The 16,179-nt window shown below is 36.8% G+C and overlaps 2 protein-coding genes across 2 annotated transcripts in view; both read left to right on the top strand.

The window, feature by feature from the left end:
- LOC109031672 (uncharacterized) overlaps positions 1-16,179 on the top strand; it is a 67,447-nt gene that overhangs the window by 31,582 nt on the left and 19,686 nt on the right. The gene's annotated exons all lie outside the window — the stretch shown is intronic.
- On the top strand, positions 350-3,509 carry LOC140224838 (protein HGH1 homolog). Its single transcript, XM_072301592.1, has 3 exons — positions 350-595; positions 1,805-2,001; positions 3,281-3,509. The coding sequence occupies exons 1-3, from the start codon at positions 505-507 to the stop codon at positions 3,491-3,493; spliced, it is 501 nt and encodes a 166-aa protein (XP_072157693.1). The 5' UTR covers positions 350-504; the 3' UTR covers positions 3,494-3,509.

Below are 16,179 nucleotides of genomic sequence, written 5' to 3'. Positions count from 1 at the left end.
TAAACAAGCACATACGACCTAACCTAAAATTTTTCCGATTGACCGTCCGTAGGCATAGAGGAAAAAAAGGAGGTGTTTGCATTTCGGGCATCTTGGAATTTTTCATAGAGTATCTATAGCTTTGATGACGTCATTGGGTACAGCGACGTTTTTATCCTGTCGATTTTCTTGGAAATGGTGTAATTTAGGGAAAAAGTCATTCTATAAAAAGTGCTTGAAATTAAATAAAGAGTTGATTTAAGTAAAAAAATCGGACATTATGGTCCGTTTTTACAGCGTCAACATAACCCTCAACGAGCGTCTTGTTTACATTGATGACGTAGGTGGGTACAAATCCTCAAGATGCAAACACCTCCTTTTTTTTCTCTATGGTCCGTAGGTACTCACGTGTCTCTTTCAGTTGTTTTTTTACTTGAAAGTTCGCATATTTCAATTTATTTTTCACCCCTGTTAGTCATTCTTGCTGGTTAACTTCATTACGTATCTTTTTTCCTATAAATCAAAATGTCTGACAATTCTTATAAAGAACTTTTGACGTTCCTTGGCCCTCAAAACCGTCGCGACATAAGACTCGGAGCTCTCTCGATATTATTAAGTGAGTAATTTTTATATTTCTCCGCACTATCCTCTCAGGCTTCTTTGTGAATCTGATCTGAATGATGCCATTGTAATGCTGCCTCGGCAAATCCAGGAACACTGATCTAGTCATGTTTTTATGCATTGAATACTCATCTTCCAACCTGAATTAAAACAACCATGTTGAAAACCTTCACATGAAGATTATCGCAACATAATCGCTTAAGTCGATATACCTTGCACACAATTCCAATCACGAATTTGTACCTGTAATGATGTTAAGTGCAAAACCTGATGCGGACACGAACTGATGTGCCTAAATTCACCTCATCGGAATAGCACTTTTCCTTTATCCTTAAGGTGATCCAGGGTTCGATTAGGGATAATTCAAGATCAGAGATAGTGCCGCCAGTCACTACTAAGTATTTCACCTTCCTTTGAGATTACTGAAATTATATTGATCAAATTACAAAAAGCAGATCCATGAGATACCTATAGATGATTTTTTTGCTTAATTTTTTGAGCCAAAAATAGGTGTGGACTCCAGTGATGTGGTGTAAAAACGAAGTTAGTAGACTACAAGACACATGCTTGTGCTAAAAATCGCATGTTGCTGCCTATAAGGGCCTTAAGACTAGTCATACATGATTTATATTTGAAGATTGGCGTCACAGTATAGTTGTCACTGATCTGGAGTAATTTTGTCCATTCAATCACCTACTTAAACTTGTCACTGTTGCATCTGGAAACCCCCCCCCCCCCAACTTCTAAGCGACGACATTATATTTTTCTTTTCATGGATGGCACCAATATCCCATTCTTATCTCTGGTACAAATTTTAACAAGCAGATGTTTTATCATCAGAAAATATGTGGTATAAAGCGCACCTCCTAGGTATCGTCATTTACTTCAATACTAGAGGATGAATGCTTCTTGCTTAGTAGGAGAGCATCACAACACGCAAGCAAATAGCACACCTCTCCATTAGCACTGGTATGTCAAATGAGGAAAGATGAAAAAACCCTCAGAAATAAAAGTACTTTGGTCTACATTTTAAATGTCCATTTTAAAAAAGGTGTATTTCCCGTAAGAATTTGCTCTCACAAACCTCTTTGACGTCATTGCTGCATTTTTCAGTTCATTTTACCGTAAGAATGGATCATGTCTCTTTAATCACTAGCACTAAACCTTTACCGGTATTAATACTTCCTTTACATCCATTTTGCAGAAACAACAGCCGATATTGATGGACGTCAAAACTGGTACAAAAGTTGTCCTGAAGCTATTGAAACTTTGATGATTTGCCTTCAAGATGCCGACCCTGTTATTGCCAAGAGTTCATTTTCTTTCTTGATTAATATTTCCTCTGACAGAGATGGAGCAGAACTCATTTTAAAAAATGAGTTTGATGACACTCCCTCTGAGGTAAAATTCATAGACTCTCACTTACAAAAATTTACTTACCTGCTTGAAAGTAATTATTTTTTAATGACCTAATGCTTCTTAAATCCAGGTTTAATGCTTCTTAGGCCTTGTCACCACGGGACGTTTCACGGGATTTGTCCCAGGGAAAAATCTCATTTGCGAAGTTGGGAAAAATATTGAAATGGTCTACCAACTACCAAGTATGATCCTTGTACCTTTAGGACCAACTGAGAGAGGAAAAAGAACTGAAAGCGAACTATACGATATTTTGTTGGTCACTCCACTGTTTTGTGTTTGTTTAGTTAAAGTAATGGGTCTACTTGTGAATCGTGTTCAATTATTATTTTAATCCCGGTTAAAGCACTCGATTTTTACTAACTTATCTTCCCTTACAAACTTGTCGCAGGACCGTTTGAGCCCCGTCCCGAGGAGACAGTAACCAGGAAAAATCCCAGAAGTTTCATTCCTGCGATTCAAACTTGGGACAAATCCCATGAAAACGTCCCGTGGAGACAACGCCTTAAAATTTGTATACATTTCCATTTTATCTGTTGCAAGGAATGCTATGTTTTAGCTATTTATAGTATACATAGCTTTATCGGTATGTTTCAAAATCTCTGTTCCTGTTTTATTTTTTTTTGAAAAAAAAGAAGCCAACTTTATACCTAGCTTGAAATTGATACAGAATATTTTGACAACCGAAGAGAAAAATCAAGGAAGTTTTCGAGACATTAGGTGGATTGCATTTTGCGAAAAGGAACCACTAGTATTGCAATGATGCACTAGTATTGCACTAGTATTGTGCAACTTCATCCTTTGCAATAAAGTTGCGTAAATTGTGAAAAACTATGAAATTTAGATGGTAATTTTTGTCTTAAAATCACAGTTTTTAGCGAGTGAAATAGAAACTATTAAGGGATAATCGGGTTTTTCCTTCAAGACCAAAGAAGTTGCACAATCTTAGCAACATTGCAATGCTAGTGGTTCCTTTTTTGCAAAATGCAATCCAGGTTGTCTTGTTTTCTGATGAAAAAATGAATTATTGCAGGAGGTCTGCAATGTCTTAAATGGAGGGACGTGATATTACACTTTGGCTATCGATATGTAGCGCTCCATTTTGAATTTCATCATTGCTTTGTGTGAAAATAAAAAAAGTTGGTCAGTACATAGTCGGTTTCTCTTGAGGCGCCTTCCCTTTTTTTTCATCGCCCTTATCTAAGTAATTTTTATTTAAATCATTTTTCTCTAGTTGTTTTCATCTTCTTTGCTTTCATTAAAGGTAAAATCATGCCGAACAAATAGTGTATTGTCACAATTGTTTGACAATGTGTTGGATCCTGAGTCAGTTGTTGCCGATCATGCCAGTTCAATTTTAGCAAACCTATCTAGGTATCCTGTACCGACAGATCAAATTCATGACTTCATTCAAGCAAATGAAGAGAAGTACTCCTTACAAAACTTGGTATCAGCTTTCCACAAAAATCAACTATAATACAGCGAAATGCTCATTAGATACCCTAGCTTTTTCTTTGCAAACCTCAGTCAATCTGCCAAACTTAGGAGTAAGTGAATTTTCATTCCCTAATTTATTTTTTTGTATTTTTTTTGTATATTTCTATGCACTCTGCTTGATTCCTTTCTTTAATGTCAATCCAAGTTTCTCTAACCAACACGGGGGCTACTTCCTGGCAGCCACTTTGTAATCTTGGTATCATTTCTGCCATTTTTGTTATAGGGGGCCGCCCACAAATTATGTAAGGCGCTTGGGGGGGGGGGGGTGTCAGCGCTTCCTTACGTAAGCCAAACACTTATATGAGAAGGAGGGAAAAAAACTTTGCTTGTCAGAATTTTATTTTTTTAGATTTTATTTCTTCCAATTTCGTTAATTTAAGGACTGACTAGTCCAAATTTTGTTTTTTTTCAGACATTCAATTATTTTTGTTAAAATGCAATTTTTCCTAAACTTTTTGAATTTATAAACTGGTTATTTTTTCAATACAACTGTTATTCTTTATGATCTCCTACCAGCAATTAGTAATTTTTAAGGCAACACCGATTTGTTTCAACACCATTTTTTCATTAAATTAAGTATGCATTTAAACGATAAAGGGGGGGAGGGGTCTGGCCAGCCATACGTAATTATTATAGGAGAGGTCCAGGCTAGCCTTACAAGTGCCTTACGGGGGGAAGGGGGGGTCTTAAAATCGGAAAAAGTGCCTCGTGTAATTTGTGAACAGCCCCAAAACAATAAAAATCTAGTGCATATACTTAACGCTGAACTTTAGGACACTGTTTTGACATGCAGTATGTAAGCAGAAGAATCGAAGGACTTGAGATAAAATCAAACATTTCAGGCTCTTATTTCATTAAGCTCACTCACTCTATAATTTCTTCATACTAATTATCTAGCCAACCCCCCCCCCCCCCCCCCAAAAAAAAGAAGCATCACGACTGTAGGCCTGTAATTATTATAAACATGAAAGGAAGAAAAATGACAAGAAACAGCACTGACATTACCTATCTGGGTATAGTTTAAGGTGAACCTCCCCCCCCCCCCTCTCCTGTAAAAAATTTTTTATGCTTCTATATAGCTGCTGGATATCAAGAGACCTTTATGGGCCTGTATTGCCTTCCACCCACTAAATTTTTCTAGATATGCTAATGATCATCACAGATTGTGATATGAAGGTACAGTGATCCCCCTCTCAGAAATCTTTTATTTTTTCCTGGTTTTGTTTGTCTGTTTCAGACTGGTTTCTAAATCGCAAAGATAAATATTGACCGAAGTTTCCCTATCTTTCATTGGCTATTGATATAGTTCGGACATCGAAAGTCAGTGCGTTGTTACCTTCATAAAATACTGCTGTTGTGATCTAGGTAAAGTTAGAGTTTTGCGCTGTGTACTACATGCCGGGAAACCTGAAAATTGAGCATTTTACCTATGCAAAGAAGGGGAAGGGTATTTATAGTGTTCTAAAAGTCACCAACAACGTGCAGGGACGACCAATTCAGCTAGAAAGATGTATCCATCTTTTTTTCTATGTTGGTGTATCTCTATAGAAATTTCCTTACTCCTGCTTTTTACTGATATGGCCAGTCTTACCTACTGTTATCATAAAGAGGCCCGACTCGCTTTTCTGTGAATATTTTTGTTCCACCAATATGCTTCCTATACACTCTCTGTAAAATGTTTTTCCTGGAGTGTTCTACGAGAAAAAATACTTTTCCATAATATGATGGTCAGTCGAATTCTTCCTGTACCACTTGTAACAGACTAATTTTCTGGGAGATATACTCAGAATTTTATTTCGTGCCACTTGGCAGCAGTCCGAAATTTAGATTTTATCCCCTCGAAGTTTGGTAAAAGAAAAACTGATTTTTATGCCTGGATGTTAAGTTGCAACTCTTTAGAACTCCTTTTGTTTGATCTTTCAGCAGCATCTATGAATGCTGCTAGAGACCCTGATAGTAGAAATGCTTTACCCCACTTTGCGCTTTGCCACTTGCTGGACCCGGAGCAATTTGATGACGACAGACAATGAAAAGGTACCTGTGGATTTACAAATACTTGGCCTGCAACTATACTAATGAGAGACACCGAATCCGTTCAATCAGGACGTGCCTTTTGGACGCTCTTCTCTAGGTGTCCGGTATCCGGAAGGGTCCACCACACCATTTTTGTATTGTACATACATTTTTCAAAAGTTTCCATGATTATTCTGGGCGTTCAATGACAACGGTATGAATGCAAAGGTAGCTGTGCATTTTTCTCATTAAAAATTTCACATAGAAAAACGACATCATAGAAAGGGATGTCTGGAAATCAACTCCAGAAACAAGATTTAAATTTTTTTACAATTAACCTTTGATTCAATGGCAAATCATATTATGTGACGTTTATTTGAAATGTTATCTAACTTCCCATTTGAACATAGCTGTGGCATTTTGGAGTTTTCATGCATTTTTTTATATTTAGAATGTGTAGAACTATATAATGTTGTCGAATCGTAAGATGTCGGATCAACTTAAATGCCCCTCTACATTGCATATTTCAAAATCTCCTTTCTATTGTTCTGAATTATGCATTTCCATTTTACCTCCCTATCCGTTTTTTTTAGTGATCTGTTTGTGTTTATTTTTTGATGTACATGCATCCGTATTTATTTTTAGCTGGTGTGTCCACCTAAAACGTGCAGACGCAAATTTTAAGAGATTGTCAGTCTTACAGCATCCTTACGAGAGCTGCATAATTGGGAGAAGGATAGTCGAACACTCCATAGCCTGTGAGAATTGCTGTTGACATATTTAATCAGGTTACAAACACTAAAGTTATTTTGTATTTTGACTTACATCAACCATTCCATTTGTCTACATGGGTCAGCGAATGTTTGTTTGGAGATTACCATGTGAGATCTCCTTCATCCTCCTTGTAATGATAAGGGAGATACATGGACACATTCATCTTACCAAACTTGCTGATCTTCGTCATGAGTGCTACCGCCCCCCGCCCCCCCGCCCCCCTCCCTTCCCCCCTGTCCCTGATAAGTGCACACTCTGTGGACAGTGGCAATTTTGCAAGTTGGCAATCCCTGTTTTTCTCCATTTATATTATTTAAAAATATCGATTTCAGGTGAGGCAAGCTGCTCCACTGTTAATCGTATTGTTTCCATACATGCATTTAAATTGAGGAGACACGGTCGTTGCCAACTTTTTCGATTATCGCCTCTGTCCTGTGGACGCGCATATCCCTGAGGACTTGCGTAGCTTGCTCAGGATCATCTGTGCTATTTCGCTACGATGTCTCCTTCAAGCCTCTGTTGCTGTCACTCTGTTGTGATTTATAAATAACGTACCTAAGCAAGAGTTAATATCATATTGTGAGTATCAGTTCGCATCAGCTGCGTTGCTAGTCTGCAATTGGATAATGCAAGCAAGTAACAATATCTGAAGGGTCACCAGGTCTTAATTTGATTAAAAAAAACACCTTCTAGCAACAACGCAACTGTGCTACTCACCATTCACCTTTTTTTTAAAATTTGTCTCTCTTTTATTGAGTTCCTCACTATCAGTTGAATTTAATATCTAAGTTTCGAGTCAATTTTTTTTTATTTTTTATTTTATTTTTTTATCCTCGGACCAATTAGCATTTTCCGAGACTGCACATTAAAACCGTACAAAAATTCTACTCATGGTTATTTTTCTCAAAATTCTAAGACTAGATTTAAAACTGTTCCTATGAATTTCATTGGCATAGCGTGTCCATTGCAGAAGTTTTTGGAATCACATTTCCTGCATATTTTTTCGAATAGTTCATTGACTTTTCATTAATGACCATTTGTTTTTAACAATTTTTATGACATTTTGCGCGCGCCCCGCCGAGTCCTCCCGCCGGTAAAAAACGGGCGAACGGATCTCCTCAAATACCTCTCTTTTGCCCACCTTCAGAAACCATACATCCCAGCATAAGTAACACCGTTGACAGGACATTTGTAAACAAAGCAAAAAAGTGAGGTTTATACAACAGATCTTATTGACTGATAAACACTGAACTGATAAAGTGGATTAGTGTGAAGTGTGTGAGAAAACACTCTGACTTTCTTTAACCTTGATTGTATTTAGGAATGTGTCTTTCTTCTCTTCTCCCTGTACTCTCGTTGTGCACCACATATATCCTTTTGCAACATTTGTTGGCAGATGGTTTGCTTGAAGCCCGTGAAGTGCCTGCCCTCAATAAACTCCTCTTTGTGTGCATTCATACTTAAGAAACCTAAACATTTAATTGTTGATTGTTCTCTAAAGTACAAACCGAAGAACAAAGAATATGTGCAACCAGCCCTAAGGATCCAATCGGTTTTCATCGGTTTACTTCTTATAGTTTGATAAGTTTGACATTGTGACACCATCGTCATTTGTGATTGGGGTTTCATTTTCCACATGGTCAAAATGAAACAACTTACAGCAAATTCGCACGCAACGCTGAAATTGATAACATTTGAATGTAACAGGGACTCTTCTAAACTTCAAAAATTCCTGTCGGAAACAGTATGGCTGAAGCAGGATCCAACATACAACGTCCATGTTGGACTCCGACTTATTTAATTGACGCATTCTTAAATCTTGGAACGTATGCATGAAAACCCCATCCTAATTTATGGGCTATTCTTCTACGTAACATGACTTGGGAATCTTGGGTGGCATCAACTTGGTTCAGCGATCTTTTGTTGCATGCTGCACCTTCCCATGGAGGAGTTTGATGTAGATAGTTCGAAGAAAATTTCCTCATTATCTGACCGAAAGTGTTTAGAGAACGTGAGTGTTGGGAACTTTGCGATGGGGCTGTAGACATACTGGAGGTATTTAAAAAATGAGCGGCATGCCTGTTGGAGTTAAATAGCCCAATTCGGATCCGAGATTGGTAGAGTTTTCCAATCAATATGAAAATACGCGGATTATTTTAATTTGTCATTGCTTCATATACTGTCGGAGTACGAAAACACACGCACTAAGCACTCTGGAAGTTTTCAAATGGCCTATGGATTTATTCAGTGACCTAAACTTTGAAACATCAATGAACTACTACACATCGGAAGATTCACCGACATTAGACTTTCAAGCTGCATGTGCATGCTGGCTGGAACGCATGCCTGGTTGACCCCAACCGAAACATTTCTCACTACGCACCTTTGATTTCTCACTGATCGCCAATGATACATTCCAGCGGTATTTACCCGAATGACCGTGAAAACTCGACATGAATTTACGGTCTGTTTTGAAAGGAACAGACCAGCTCTAAAAAAGTAGGGTGGATATCAGTTCCAGAGCCTTGCAAAAGAATGGAGGCGCATTCCAGCGTCAGTCGAAGAGTCAGGCAGCTATGTCCATTTTAATTCGCTATTACTAGTCATCTTATTTATAAACAACTTTAATTTTAATGATCATGACAACATTTTGACTTCATCTTAGTGTTTCAAGCAGGCCTAGTTACCTGTGATCTGCTAGGCTGGGCATCTATAAACTAAGTCAAAGTGGCTCTTTATTTTTTGTAATTTTTACTCAAACTTTCATGAGGAACTTTTCCAACTGTTTTTAATTTGCTGAACCGTTTTGTTTGCACATTGGATTTTTACTAATCATATTATCTTCATCCCCGCTCATTTCAGGACGGAAGAAGAGCTAGGCATCGAACAACTTACTTGACGTAGAAGTACCACTCAGATTTGAAAGAGGAATTCGAGAAAGTTCAACCGTTGAAAGTCTGAATGATCAGTGAGATCTGTCCCACTGAAAGGTAAACTGAGTAAGCAGAACTGCCTGTTGCTGGAATTGAAGTTGGTATTGCCGTAGCACCTACTGGGCATTGAACCACTAACTTCTGAGTTGGGTATGTTTTTTGCTTACTGTACGGCTTCATGTCCTCTGTAAAGATAAGGAAATCTGGATCTGAATCTAATTTTTCAAGTTTTGGCTGTTGAAAGATAGTGCTCAAACTACTTTATTCCATGGCTTCAATTGCTTAGCTCCCGTAAGGGTGCCTGGCTGGGCAGCTTCCCTGCACCACGAACCACCACGGCTTCTAATCAGTGGACCCTTCACTCCTTCTTTAACCTAATTGAGGATTCTGGATTCCCAACAATTTGTATCAAATCTGTCATTGCTCCAGACTTTAAACAACTACAATAGTGCTTAAGAATAAAGTTGTTAGAACCAATAAAAAAGAATGGGTGGTCTCGTAGAATGCGGGGAAGTATCCAGGGGTTTTTGATTTTTTGCAAGTCAAATAGGACATCATTTGCATTGGTTCTCTGTTGTCAGTCACACTGGTCCTTAGGCACAAAATGCAAGACTTTGTCTACTTTTGAAATTAACATGCAAGGGTTTAGGAACAATAAGTCTCAAGGTTATATGGTATTTGTTATATATAAGATGGTATTTTTTTCCCTGCCCATATATTATATTTTTTTTAGTGAAAATTAAACTTTTGAATTTAAATTGTTAACTTTTCTTTAAACCATGTTATGCGCTTTCTTATTTCTGGAAGTTCTCTGTAAAATATTTGAGTCACTCGCTTCATTGGAGCTGTTTGTAATTGCATCACAAAAACTTGCCTTCAAACATACGAGTTTATCCGTGCAAATGTCCGTGAGCATTGCATTTTTGAGCTCAAAATAGCTCAAAACAGCACTTCTTGACTGAAAAAAAGGCGCACAGTGTGATTAACCGAGATATCTTTTTTCATTGGTCTTGAAGTGAACTGATGGGACTTCATTTGACGCGTTAGCCCTTAGTTTTCAATCAACCATTGTGTGAATTCCATTGTAACATGGCCCGCTGGGCTAGGGCATTTTTCATCATGAGTAGAAACGTTTCCATTTTTATAAAAACTAATGACCAAAAATTTATTCACTTCAAATAGCAATGCTTGTAACATGACGTTTAAGATACATATCCATCCACAAACTGGGGAAAATAACATGAACAAATGCATGTCGGCAAAAATAAACCTGGGCAATCGATAATCCTGATGTATGACATCTCTACAATCTTTTAGATGCAATATTTTTCCTTTCGAAATAGGGTCGAATTTTTGGCAACTTTGAAGGAGCCTTTTCTTACTAAAAATTTGAATCTAATTGCCCAAAACGGACAATTACAGGTATTATCGAAATTACTTTCAAAATTCTTTCTTTCCACAGAACTTGAATGGAGAAAAAAAAAATTCTGCAACCCCAGTTCATTGCTGTAACTAAGTGCTCACACTGACAGAGACTGCCAGCCAAACGCATAAACACCCTTGTGTGCGCCAGGTGGAAAGATGAAAAACACCGGGCATTATTCTTGGTTGCGGTGTCTCAAAATCTCTGCCATGCGTCTTCCATTATGCTTAATTCTAATGTATGTTGATTTTTTGTTACTTTTACTTGAATCATTCTTTTTCATTTTCTTCTTGCTGAAAACTCTCAAAATTTCGGAAAATGACTCCCAATAGTTTCCTCCTTAAATTATAAATTATAGCTTCGGAGATTCTGGAAACAACGCTAACGCATGGAATACCTTTTCTGCACCCAAACGCCTTCTATATCAACGGCTACCTCACTGCTTCCAAGGGAAAAACCAATTGATGGCAGATCTATATGGTTTTTGGCTACTTCTCACCTTTTGATGAAGAAATTAATGTCTCCTCAAATTTACCTAGTATTCTTTAACAGCTAGCCCAAAAATAAGCCTTTAAAACTGGTGGTTCAATTGTTGAAATTGTGCACAATGGCAACTGAGACAAGATATGTTTCCGTCCAAATGAAGCTATGCGATTTGTTAGCTTTTTTAGTTGTCCTCTGTATCATGCCTATACAGGGTGGAACTTAGGAAACTTCTGTCCCATCATTCCCCCTCATTAATGGGAGCTCATCAGTTTTTCTGAGCCCAAATCAGTATCTTTTTGTTGTACTGTTCTGAACATTCAGAGTTTTCCACCTCAAGGCTTTCTGCTGGCTTCTACGACAATTTGGACAAAGTGCTTTTACTTTTACTAGTGTAGTATAGTGCCCTTTTGAAGGCCGCTCCTTTTGAGTCCAGCATACAGGGGTATCACTAATGGCAATGAGTCCTTTATTATTGAACACGAAGTGCAATCAGAGTTTCCAATTCGAAAAACCATTTAAAAGGCAGTAAAAGTGCCTTTCAGGCTTGTATGTAAATATGACCCTAGCTCTGCCAAATAGCCATCGTGTTTCTAAGGCATTGTCTAAATTACAAAAACCCTTACATGTTTTCAATTTTTTTGCCACATTAATCCACTCCTTCTAGTCAACCAGAAATGCAGACTTTCAGCATTCTTGTAATCGAGATCTACTGCATTTGTCCGTAAAAATATGCTGAAAACCTGCCAACTACATGCTAAGACAAAGAAAGAAGAAATGATGAATAAAAGATAAAAACGACTTTATTTTAACAAATCTTAAAATAACAGTTGAAAAATAAGACAATTTCAAATACAAACAGAGACTGTACAAGAGGTAGACGTGGAAATAGGTGTCTCCTTGGAAACAGGAGTCAAATAATGAAGAATTACTGTTTTCTCGAAACCATCTCTGCTTTAGAGACGCGTCCTCTTCTTCTGATAAACTTTGCAACTTCTTCAAGCTCTTCTTGATAAATATATATAATTTTCCCCTCATCTACTACACACTGAAATAAGAGGAAAGGAACTGATCATAACAATTATTAGTTAAGAAATTTATGAACTAGAAGTAGCTGTCACAGAGCATATGCTCCTTAAAATTAAAGCCTGCGAGGTTTTCTTTCTGCTAGGTCGACCAGCTAATACGCAGTTTGTCAAAAGAACAAAACCTCTGAAAGCACATCCTTTTGCTAAAACCTTAAATATTGAAAGGTCTTAAAAATTTTGTGGGAGCGAAAAATTTTTATCCGACAGCTCTCTTTACACACACGGCAAGTTTAGCGAAGACAACTATACCTAAATAGTTAAAGCGAAAGCACCTTTGTCTAGTTACCAATTCTCACATCTATAAAGAAGGCAATTATCAAAAAGAATAAGCAATTACAGTGTTGCAAAACTCGTGCATCTTTATCTCATTAAAAAATGTCTCGAGTAAGCCAAGTGTCTTCGATATTTGCCCAAAAAGGTTAATTTGAAAGGAAACAAATTTAGAAAATAAATTCACCGACACTTCTCTTTTTCTCTGAACACATTTTTGGTGATCCTTTCCTGACAATTACACAAGCAAGATAATGTAAAATACATAATTTGGAATAAGTGTTTCAAGCAAATTTTGTTGTTTGAAACGTCAAACCCACTCTAGAAAGCAAAGAACCTGACTTAACAATTTTTCCTGATAATTTCGCATATACACTATCAGTATTAGTACATTTTTTAGTGCAAAAAGATTTTGTACCTACTTTTAAAACAATTGGTTGGCCTCGCCTTCAATTTGATCAAAAAAAATGTTCATAGTATCACATCATCTATGGTCACTTTGATCAAATAGTTCAGATTGATGGTCTATTGAATGCCTTAAGACTCTCTCCCTATGACTGTTATGAATGAAAATACAAGTTAATGATGATTCAATTAGAGACTGATTAACAGTGACAAAATGCATGGCACTGTTTTCCACTATTAACGGACAACTTAAACCACCTTTCGTAGCCTGTGAAGTTCCAGCTTTCTGTATATCATCAATTCGTCAATTACTATTGAGTTTTCAATTGAAAATGTGCACCTAGTCTTCTAAACCACCACTTTAGTGGGCCTGCAATATGAAAGAAAGGTAAATAAATCAATTAAATTACACAACAGGAGAGAAAAAAAAAACGCACACTTCATCGATTTTTTGGCACTCTTGATACGTAATAGGGAACGAATTTGGACTGCATTTTGCTATAAAAATACAATTTCTAGATCAACACACAAATAAAACCTATAACTCATAGGGGAAACTGATGCACTCACGTTGTATCTAATGATTAGAAAGTGGTAAGTCCACTAATTGCAAAATGTGGTCCATTTTGATGCGTTCTATCACTATACTACGTGTGCTGGTGCTTTTCGTTTGACCTTCAAAATGTAAAAACATTTTTATTATAATTACCTGGATTAAGTACGAAAAAAAATGTCCTAGCATCAATGGGAAATCCTAACATGAAAATTTGTGCACTTTTATAAATACAACTTAGGCGACCATTTTGCATAAAAGTTAAACCTGTAGGCTAATGAAATGCAAGAACCATGATGTCTAAAGTATTTTCGATCTGACAGCCTCTTGTTATTGGCCACCTGACGGAGAATTTTGTCCCAATATCAGTGATGAAAACAAACCATGGCAATTTTTAAGTACAAGACTTTATATAATTTTTACAACTGAAATGAAAATCTATCATGTTGAAACTGCAGATAAGCATATTTCGTTGACCTTGCAGACTCCTTCACACTTTAATTTCCTACATGGAAAACATACTGTACGTCAATTTTTTTTAAAATTTCACACACACCGTTTTTTTTTTCACTTCTTAAAAAAAATCTGGTGAAATTTTCAAGCATGATGTTAGCTTGGTCTCCGTCCACATGAATAATAAAATAATAGCAGAATTTTAAAACAACCGTAACCTTGTATTATGCATTTGTTGCAGTTGTCACCACAATGCTGTATTGATTACGATAACCTTAGACCACCCCTCTCATACTCAGGTCAGTTCCTAGGTAACAATTTGATGATTATATGAAAGCCCTAGTCTTGAAATGATTTTTTTCGTTTTATTCATAAGATGCATTTTATGAAGGCAGCTTTACCCTTCCTTTATTTCCATACCTTTATATATGCTATAATTCCTGCAACAAATTCTCCTCTGCTTTCTCATCATCATCCTTCATCGAATCCTTCCTGCTCGATAACGAAAGTAGCTTTCATTGCTCTAATTCCTCCTGCACTTCGCTTTCCCTTTCCTCACTCATTTTCTTTCTCCTCTTCTTTCTTCTCTCACTCTTCATCAGCTTCCTTCTGCTTTTTCCTTTCTTCCTCTGCTTCCTGATCTGCCAGTTTTCTTCTCTTCTGCCGATCTCTTTCTCTCCTGTACCAAAGAAAAGAAAGTGAGGATGGTTTAAATTGAAAGCAGCGAAGGGAATTGCTTCTTAACTAGGAATCATAACCATGAGTGAAAGATTACATGTTGATTATTTTCTATCTAGTTTGATGATTAAAGTACTTCAAGAAGGATCACATAAAAAACCTAATTTGTCCACAAACAGAAATCTATTTTTAATTAATTTCATCACATTGTGCTTTTTTGCCCAACAAACTTAACTATAACCTTTTCTAAACGAAGGTATTAGTTCATAAAATACAAAATTGCAGTTGATTTTGAGAATTTGCGACGAATTATAATAAAAAATAATAAACAATGCAATTAAAAAATTAAAATTATAAATTGAACCTCAAGACTTATAGGTAGAAAAATGTGTAAAACAGTTGGTAAAAAATGTGATAACATGGTAAGTAAAAACCCAATTGCATGCTAACACTAATGACATCTAAAATCAAGGTGCTTTTGGTCAGAATAAATGTTTAGGGTTCGCGTTAATTTAATCTTACGCCTTATATAACCCAGAATCTCCGCTCTAAATAATTCAAGTTTTTGGCCACCTCATTATTTATCAGAAATGTGGAATGTTAATTTTATTTTGATAACTATCAAAAGATGCCTGTTCTCTTATTTTAAATCAAGCTCTCTATAGCCCTTGCTATACACCTACAAGAGTGCTTTTTGTCCTGACGTACCAAGAGCAGCTTTTTAGTACAGTTGTAGGTTTTGTGATTTTCTACGTATTTCATTCCTCCAATTTTAGCACGGTGCTCTGTTTCCTTAACCTCTCTCTGAATGCGGCGTTCCTGTTTTCCCTGAAGTTTGGCCTCTTTTGCTCCTTTGCTTGGCCCCTTCTGGGACGTCATATTTTTACGGCAGGGCCCGCCGCTTGGCCTCTCTCATCCTCGCTTCCGCTCCTTCGAACTGCTTCAAGTGACAAAATTAATCAAAGAACATGAAATGACAAAAACTATAAAGTCAATAATGGGAACTCAAAAAGATTACAAGTTGTGCTTCAATCCTAGAGCAGGCAAATTCTTGAGCGGCATCCAACACAAAATTTTTGCATGTTCTTCATCCATACAACTTTGACAATGTGATTCATTTTGCATTTAAGTTTGACTTAGGTAATCTTTAATACTCTGAGAATTAACAAGCACTCAGAAAATCTCGCATATTCTTGAAGATCAGCTGCCTTAATTAAATTATGTATCCCCAACGAAACTAAATAAAAAAGACTACTTTTAAACTAAACCAACCCAAAAAAAATAGAGGATATCCAGAAAGGAAAGCCAAACTAAATGAAAAAATACAAAATGACAGAAACATAAAACGAACTCGTGTAACTGCATATACAAAGTATAGAGCCATCTCGTAAGCAAGACGGATTATATTAAGATAATGAATGTTTTTCTCCGATATTAAACATTACAGTATTAAATGACCTCATACTCTCCACATCCTGACCAGCCTCCTCCTTCCTCTTGGTCCACAGGTCGTTGGTTGCATTTCCGACATTGCTGGGCCACGTGTTTGCTTTTCTTTCTTCTTTACCTGCAATTTGAGTATGGAGAAAGTAT

Source organism: Bemisia tabaci, chromosome 6 (assembly GCF_918797505.1).
Source record: "Bemisia tabaci chromosome 6, PGI_BMITA_v3".
NCBI lineage: Eukaryota > Metazoa > Arthropoda > Insecta > Hemiptera > Aleyrodidae > Bemisia > Bemisia tabaci.
The sequence above is the reverse complement of the archived record's forward strand: the minus strand, read 5'-3'. Positions and strand labels throughout refer to the sequence as shown.